Source organism: Belonocnema kinseyi, chromosome 5 (assembly GCF_010883055.1).
Source record: "Belonocnema kinseyi isolate 2016_QV_RU_SX_M_011 chromosome 5, B_treatae_v1, whole genome shotgun sequence".
Lineage (NCBI taxonomy): Eukaryota > Metazoa > Arthropoda > Insecta > Hymenoptera > Cynipidae > Belonocnema > Belonocnema kinseyi.
The window spans coordinates 131441290-131450694 of NC_046661.1; the positions used below are offsets into that span (position 1 = coordinate 131441290).

A 9405-nucleotide genomic window follows, 5' to 3' on the forward strand; every position below is an offset into this window, starting at 1 on the left:
GAAGACGAAACTTGGAAGAGAGCTTATGGATTATGAGAAGGAGATGTTTCTTTATCCGAAAACCTGTTTCGTTTGTCATGAAAGTAACTTGGATTTGTTGAGAAATTGCAAGTGTGGGGTGAGTTTGATTGATTTGTTAGCTTTTGGACAACTAATGTTTCCAATTTAGAAAATAAGTGAATAATTTTCAAGTAAAGTTATTTGTTTAACAAATTTTTTTTTTCAATGTTTGAAAAATTATTTCAGCCATAGAAAAAGTGGTTTTCAAAAGTGCAAACAGTAGAGCTGTAAAGAATGTTTTTTTCCGAATAGTAGAGCATTTATTTATGAGAGTTTTTATTTTATTCGTAAAAAACAACTCTAAAAATAAAAAAATTAAGTTTTTGGAGAAAGGATACAAGCAATGCAGAAAATAAATGAATAAGTTTCTCTTTAAAAAGAGAGCTACGCCATAAATAATTTTGTGATAGGATGCGTAGTTTTGGTTTCAATTGCGAAAAATAGAATTCAAAATAAAAAAGTGAATTTTTGGAAAAACAACGCAAGGCCCAACAAAAATTATTTGATAAAAGTTATTCACCCAAAATGGATCTATAAATTCTTTATGTATAATTTTTAGAAAGAACGACCAAATTTTTTTATCGTAAAGAATAAGATTAAAAATAAAAAAATTAATTTTTTGGAGAAACGACACAAGAGCCCAGTGGGCATAAAATTTGACGACGTCTTTACGACATCGTTACGACATATTTAAGACATCCTTACGACATCCTGTGTCCATGTGGTTCCGGTGTCTTTGAGATATCGTAAAGGCATCGTCAGATCCTACGACGTTTTTACGATATCGTAAAGAAACCTTGACGACATGGACATAGGATGTCGTAAAGTTGTCGTAAAGCTGTCGTAACAATGTCGTTGAGACTTCGCCAAACTTTGTGCCCACTGGGAGACGATAAAACTTTAAGACAAAAGATGATCAACCAAAAAAAATCCACAAATTTGTTATAAGCTCTTGTTATAAAAATACACTAAATATAAAAAATTAACTCTTTGCAAAATTATACAAGCTACAATACAATTTCATTTAACACAATTTGTGTTAAACATAATGTAGAAAAGTTCACAGATTGGACAAAATCAAGTACAAAGTACGAGATGCGTGATGAGAATGTGTTCTTTGATGACCAAGGAGCTTTAACAAAAGAGAATTCACATTCAATTACATTTTTGAACTGGATATTCAACTGTTCGATCTTTCGTTTGAAATTGACCTGTTTTAGTTGAAAATTCAACTATTTAATGAACAATAATTCCTGTACTTTGTTGGAAATTAACTTTTTTTTGTTAATCTTTTTGGTCGAAAATTGTTTTGTTTTGTTAAAAACTCATTTCTTTCATTTGACATTAGTTTTTTTTTAATTTTAAATTAATTTTTTTAACTGAAAATTCTACCATTTCATTTTTTGTCGAAAATTGATCTTTTCTGATTCAAAATTGATTTTCTTATTAAAAATTTGTGTTTTTTGGTACAGAAGTAATGTCATTAGTTGGAACTTCAACTTTTTGGTTAAAAATTAATTTATTTGGTTGAAGTGTTATCTTTTTAACTAAAAATTTAACCATTCTATTTTTATATGAAATCTGTCTCTTTCAGTTGGAAATTTATACACATATTTTGTTGAAAAATTGTCTTTTCTAATAAAAAATTAATTTTTTGCCTTGAAAATTCAACTGTTTAGTTCTAAATAATGTTTTGGGTTCAAGGCTGATAATTTTAATTAATAATTAATTTAATTAATTGAAAACTGAACTCCTTTTTACACAAATGCCTTACGTAATTTGCAAATGACAATCTTACGAGATACTATGTAACTATTATTAATGCATACAATCACACAAAGGAAAACCTTATTAGTTATTAATTAGTAGACACCCTGATGTATTTCTGATACTAAATTCGTTGAAAAATCGGGGGCCTTCACTTATTTTTATTGCAGCTTGCTCAAAAAGATTTCTGAATTGTTTAGTAAAAAGAATCTGAAAGTTTAAAGTCTTACGAATTAATCGATATGATCAATTTTACCTCAAAATATTTTGTCAATAGCTCGAGGTATTAAATGGATGATGAAATAACTTCTTATGCAAGAAAAGTCATTTTGAATCTTTTTGAATTGAATTAGTTTTGGAACGATTCTCCAATCAAAATAAGAGAGATGCCCCGACTCTTGGCTCCAATCTTACAATCGGCGACGTAAATCTCAGGAGATGTGCGTCGCCGATCCGGCTGGGATTCTACAGGGTGAAAATACATAATGAAAGTAAATCCAAGTAGAGCGCTCGGGTGTAAATTCTCAAAGCTTGATATCTCGGGTACTAAGGCCAGATTAGATATAAAAAATACGAAACTATTGGATTTTGTTGTACTTTCACGATGTGAAGCTACAGCTGAATCAGCGACGCATATGTCGCGACCTCTTCTTCTTAGTTAAAACAAATTCCAGGTGAGCCTTTGCAAAATCCACGAAAATGACTTCAGACATCAACAACTTTGCAAACATTTGTCGCTGGCTTTTCAACTTTCGATGATGGAAAGCCCGCGCTATTTGAATGGAATAATGAAAGCCAAACCAGAGAAAGCCTCTCCATGCTCAATGGAGGAATTCTTGGATTCTTTTTTTCAATTCAAGAGAAAAAGTGAGGGCTTACACAAGCTGATACTTTCCAATTTGCACACCAGACCATTAACTTTTGTTTATGCTGGGATGAAACTGAACTTGATTGATTATTTTATGGTCATTCATGTGATCGGAGCTACTGGAATGGAAGTTGCTACCTATGCTAACTGGATGCCTGTCTTCTTTTTATTAAAAAGGCTACAAAATCTGAAGATCGTTTTTATTGGACCGAAGATTTTTAGCGAAAGTTATAGTCTTGATAGTTTCTTTCACGATTTTCCTAGTCGTCTTAAAATGGAAGAAGCAACTTTAAAAGCGGAATGTCATGCTTTAAGATATGAGGAATATTGCAGGAGTGATTCATTCGTCCAACCTAACATCATTTTAGGATATAATCTCAATCTACATGAAAGTGAGTTGGGAATATCAGACTGCACTTGGAAAGATACAATTTTGATGTTCGAGGAACTGAAGGTTCCTTTTGTCTTAACGGCAGGATCAGAGGATAGAGCAAGAAAAGATCACGAAAGTTTGTGCAAACTTTTAGGGAAGTCTGTTGATTATATTTCCTTAGACAAAAATCCTTTCGGCGGATTTATTCCCGAGAGGGACTTCGAAACGGAAGAATTGCTTTTTTCGAATCAGCACGTTATTATCTATGATGGATTCTATGAAAATTTTGAGGGGAAAAACAGAGTTCAGAATCTGACTTTGTCGACTGTCTCATAAATTGAAATTCCGAACTCAATTTAAAACAAATGATATTAGGGTGATTCATTTTCTAAGGTTTATTCAGGTTTATTTTTACAATGTATTGAAAATGCATGAATAAAAATGTTTATACATATATTATTATTATTATCATCTTTCAGATTATTATCAGCGTACATAATGTAATTAACATTTTTAAACTCATTTGTAAGGATAATAAAATTTTTTTATATAATTGAAGTCACTTCTTGTTAGTTTTTCAAGAAAGTCACCTTTAAAAAAATACCACCTTAGTCTCTTTAATGAATTTGATTTTAGAATTTTATCGAACAAAAGAAATGTAATTAATATTTTTTAAGAATTCTTTTTTGTTCAATTTCAAGAAACTTCCCCTTCTTCTTGTTTCTTTTGCTTAAATGCAAAATAAAATAATAGAACCCAATAAAGAACCAACCATTTTTGTTTAAAAGTTGATTATTTTCGTTTTAAAAGACTACTCGTATATTTTTTGTTCGTCATTCATCTTTGTGGTTAAGAACTTGATTATCTCTTTGAAAATTTATGTTTTTTATTTAAAATTCGACAGTTTATTAAAAGGTCATATTTTTAATGAAAATTTAACCGTTTTTTAAAACATTCATATTTTTGGATGGAATGTTCATCTTTTTTGGTAGAAAAGTCATATTTCTTATTTGACAATTAACTTTTTTGGTTGGAAATATAAATTTGTAGTTTTTTTTATCTTTTTTGTTCAGAATCTTGACCGTTTGTTTAATCTTGATATTCTACAACTTCAGTAAAATGAAATGGGAAGGCTAGGTGCTGTTTGCCTACTGGACATTTCATAATTTCAATTGAGGTCATTTTGTCAACTACGCCGCTTATCATGTTTATTTTTATTCTCGAATGAAATATATCTGCTTTACACATTCCACGAAGATTCCCACTATGTTTCAATATTTCATAAAAGTCACCATTGGATGCTGATAATACAATATCTTCTTGGGTTGGCACGGATACATAGCAACCAAGTCCTACTGGAAATTGAATTGACTTTTTGACAGGAAAAACTTATCTTCGAAATTCAAATCGCCGGTTCGGATTTATGCGGGGAATAAGTCTAATATATCCAAGCTGTCCAAGTGCATATCCAAGCACACGAGCAGAAGCAGGCTGGCCAGGAGACCTGCTGAAAATTTCGGACAAATCCCGGATTCGGAAATTTGTCCGAAATTGGCCCAAAAGTGATGAGGTTTTTGTCCTCCGGATTCTATCTGGTCGTGTCTTATATTTGTCCAGCCGAAGGAGTGCTGCAATAAATCTAAATATCATCCCGTAGAATCCGAAAATTGTACGGTCTGATGGATTTGATCAGTCCCGGTTAGATCTGATTGATTCCGTATTTTGTACGGTCTGACGGATGCAATAAATCTGGATTGTGTCCGGTCGAGTACGTCCTTTGTATGGTTTGACGGTTGCGATAAATCCGGATTGTGTCCGGTCATGTTCGTGTTTTGTACGGTCAAGTCGAGTCAATCAGGCAGTGGTCACTCACAATGGCGAGAGTGTCTAAACATACTTTGGTCCCGTTAGGAGTATACACCAGATGGCGCAGCGATTGCGCTCCCCGCACTTCACTCTGCTAGTCTAAGTTCAATATTACCAAAATGGTGAAGAGTACCCACGGTAACTGTTCGTTGTTGTTGTTTTCACCGGCAATATATTTCAAAAATAATTTCATAGTCTTCTTTCTTCATAAAAATACATTTTCATATAGAAAACAGTCCAAAAACAACCAGAAATGCATAAATAATTATTCTGACAATTACTTATGTATTTCAACTTGTTTTTATATTGTTTTCTGCAATTTATTTAGTTATTAAGTCTATTATCTGAAAAGTATCTGGGTATTATCGTGATTATCTGAACGGTCATCTATTATCTTATCTTAGGGATATGCGTATACGCTAGATGGCTTCAACGTCGACTTTTTTGCAAAACATCTAAAGCATTGAGTGACCACAGCGGGTAGTCAATGAAGCTCTCCCAAACTGCAAACAGAAAAACAAAGCATCTATAGCCAAGTCTGTGAAGCACTCATAGACTGTATCAATAAAGGAGCTATCGACAAATTTGTGACCCGTGTAACAATTCGACATAAAAATTTTGAAAACAGTCAAGAAAGGGCTCGCAGACTGTGAAAATAGACATTTTATGCAAATAAAAAATAACAAAATTATTTTTGAATTTGTAATATTATTGTCTATCATTTATATATTTATTGTAGCTCATTAAAAACTCTTGGAATCGTGCTACGGCTGAAAACAACATGAGCAAGTGCAAAGAATCAGAGTAAAGGCTAAAAGCTACACAGCCCCCTAAAAATCTGACTGCGTAAAAAATTAAATACATTTTTATTAAGGAATATTTTTTAAATAATTGTAAAATATAATTTTTTCACGAAAATTTAATTTTCGTCCAAGGGATGATTTTATTTGATAAAAATTATATTTTTCAATTAATTTAACTAAAATTAATTTTTTTGAAATAATATATTTTAATTATTAAGTCCATGTAATTAAATTATTTTGAAATTGAATTGTAACTTAAACCTCGGGATTAGTTTTTGATAGAATCGGACTATTTACGGATTTGATGTTTTTGACATGACGAATTTCGGCTTCAAGCAGACGATTTTCCGTTTTCACTTTGATTTCCCCGAATGACAACTGAATACTGCGGATTAATACAATTAGCTGATGTAGTTCAAATACAGCAATAAAATAAATATGGGTATTTTTAAGTATTATTTGAAATACATCTAAGAATTGTATTTTGTAGTTGAGGTATTTTGTATATTTTCTTGAAAATACTTTCCTTGGGAGAGGAAAGAGTGGAAATCAATTTGAGGGTGGGGGAGGGTTTGAATCCTAGAATACTGTACATAGAGATGCGCAGTACCGCCATGTGGTACATTGACCTTTTTATTTAAGGAAACGACATTGCGCAAGCGCGAAAAATATACAGCACTTTCCTGTGAGTTGCGGACAATTTTTCATTGAAACGTATGTAGGAAGAGTAAACATTGACGAAGAAAAACTATTTCGAACAATTGGAAGTTAAAAAATTTCACAAAAAAGAAATGTCTAATATATCAGGAGAAAATCCATTGAAAAGAAAAATGGTTGGTGCGCACAAGAAGTGCTGTTTTGGAAAGTGCAAAAGTGACAGTCGGTGCAAGTTCTACTTGGAATGCTATTATTATTTTATTATATTTCCAAAACCATGTTTAATATTTTGAAAGGGTGACATTCCCGAAGGTTCACTTAAAAGACATATTAAAAATTGCGCGAAATGCAGTAAAAGTGATATGTGGGTGAGGTTATGTGCGCGCAGATACGAGTACTTCTCATACATAAAGGATGTAATTTATTACATGATTTTTATTCATTAATTCGATGTAATTTATTACACGTAATTACATGATTTTTATTGTACGAATTTTTAGAGACAAATGTTAAAAATAAAAAAATCGCATTTGCATTTATTTCGGTAATTTGCAAGCTAGATGAATTTCAAAACTGACAACCCACATATAATGATAATATATCAATTCATTTTCAACTGCATTTCTTTAAACATGCTTTATCCGCCTTTTTTAAAATATTTTTATTATTAAAATTATTTCACTTTTATGCAAAACAATATTTTTCCATTTTTGAAACCTTACGACTATACGCAGTGTTAACATAACCTGCATATCATTTTTATTCATTCTTACATTAAAATTAGGTAGGATAGTGTACATTTTACCAAAAATATGTCCTCAATTTTTAAATGCCCGCTAAGTGTAATGCCTAAGCTTTCGCTCTTAAATGAAAAGCACTATTAGGCTAGGGATATGTACATTAGACAGGAATATGCAACCGCCGTTTTGGTTCCTGGACAGTTTGCGGGAAACAGTGCGATAAGCACGTCGTATAGTTTAATTAAAATTAAGTTTAGAAAGTAAGAAAACAGGTCTGCTGTAGTGCTCCGTTTTGTGAAAAAAGAAGCAAGGATGGGTTCCCAGTGGGTACAAAGTTTGGCGACGGCTTTACGACATCGTTACGACATCTTGACGGTAACTTTACGACATCCTATATCCATGTTGTTAAGGTGTCTTTACGATATCGTAAATAAGTCGCATGATCTGACGATGTCTTTATGACATCGTAAAGACAGCGAAACGACATGGACATAGGATGTCGTAACGATGTCGTAAAGACGTCGCCAAATTTTGTGCCCACTGGGTTTAAACTTTACCGGTTTCCACTAGGACGAAGAGAAAGACTGTCAATGTGGATCATAAATTGTAGACGCGATAAATGGAAACCGAATTCAAATTCAAGATTATGCGAAGTAATTACTCGTACTTATGACTATCAATACAATTCAGATATATGGGGTCTGAAGATTATGTTTATATGTAATAAAATTTCCTATGAGCATTTTTTATATATTAAAGCGAAATGAGATCCAGAAGAAAGTAAGGTTAGGAACTCGTTTTTCTACTTTTTCGTTTACAATCATAATTTCTGCAAGAACTATTTTTTAGCAAATGTGTGGGTTAAAAAGTCATATAGTCTAATATAAATATTTCATATATTCTGTCACATGTAATTTTATTTATAATTTATATTTTGATAACAATGATTTAGTATAATTTTAAAATAAATAATCTATATCATGTGAATGTATTTAAATAATTCGATGTCAAGTTAGCGATTTTGAATTGGGTGGGGACCCAAAATGGTAGCTTGCATATTCCCATCTAATATAGTACCTTACATTAGGCTGCACAGTACAGTCATCCAGCCTATAGGGTCGCGCATTATATATTTATAATGCGTAGGGATGCGCATTAAATTTTGAAGAACGTAGGGATGCACGACAGATACGTGTGATTTACAAGTGTGCCCAATAAAGACGTACTACATGTAGGGGTTCGCAGTAGATATACACTATACTACAGGCTTGGCATTGGATGCCGCCGATGTTTAGAGGTGCGCATTGGAATGAATGCATTATGCTGCGCAGTAGAGAGCTGTAATGTGTATGCATGTACAGCAGAGCCGTGTGATGTGCATGTCTGCATATGAGAACCTTGTAATGTTAAGGGCTGCTCAGTAGATCTCTGATGTGCACATGACTGCGCATTAGAGGCCTGTAATGTTCAGACTTGCGCAGTATAGTCCTGGGAGGCATGTGACTGCGCATCAGAAGCCCTATAATGATCATGGATCTACAGCAGAGTCATGTAAAACGCAGGGGTGTGTAATAGAGATTTATAACACGCAGAGATGCGCAATAAATCCTGCAGAGCGTGGAGTGCACAGCAGACATGCGTGTCACATAAGTATACATGGTAAAGACCTTATACGATTAGGGGTGCGCAGTAGATATGCACAGTAAAGTCCTGTACCGTGCATGGATGCGTATTAAAATCTTGTAATATACAGGCCTGCTTAGTAGAATCCTAATATGTACAGGCCTGCGCATTAGAATCCTATAATGTTCAAGGCGGCGCAGGAGAACTTTGTAATGTGCAGGGTTACACAGCAAAAACTTGAAATGTACATGAATCCGCAACAGATCCATGCGGTGTGCAGGACTCGTACAGCTACGCAGTTTAGTCCTGAAGTACAAAGAGGAGCGCGGTAGACATATGTGGTACATCAAATTGCGCAGTAAATATCTACTATACAGGGTCATCAAAAAGTATCAGAGCCCAACCCCTATCAGCGACAATATGCGGTTTCGAGAGAAATATTTCAGACTAAAGTTTTAGGGTTTTAAACGAGGATCTGAATGTTGACCTTGAAGGTGACCTTGGCGTTGACCTTTAACGCCAAAGTCATTTCAAGGTCAACTTATATTTTTTAAATAGAAATCCCTATTTTTGACAGCGCGAATCGAAAGATTTAGATTCTCGTCCAAAACCCTGAAACTTTTGTCTAAAACATTTTTCTCAAAAACG

At 33.3% G+C, this 9405-nt stretch overlaps 1 protein-coding gene across 1 annotated transcript; it reads left to right on the forward strand.

Moving 5' to 3' along the window:
- Positions 1-6: 6 nt before the first annotated feature.
- On the forward strand, positions 7-3451 carry LOC117173145. Its single transcript, XM_033361546.1, has 2 exons — positions 7-118; positions 2502-3451. Exons 1-2 carry the CDS (start codon positions 26-28, stop codon positions 3402-3404), a joined length of 996 nt encoding a protein of 331 aa, XP_033217437.1. The 5' UTR covers positions 7-25; the 3' UTR covers positions 3405-3451.
- Positions 3452-9405: the final 5954 nt, after the last annotated feature.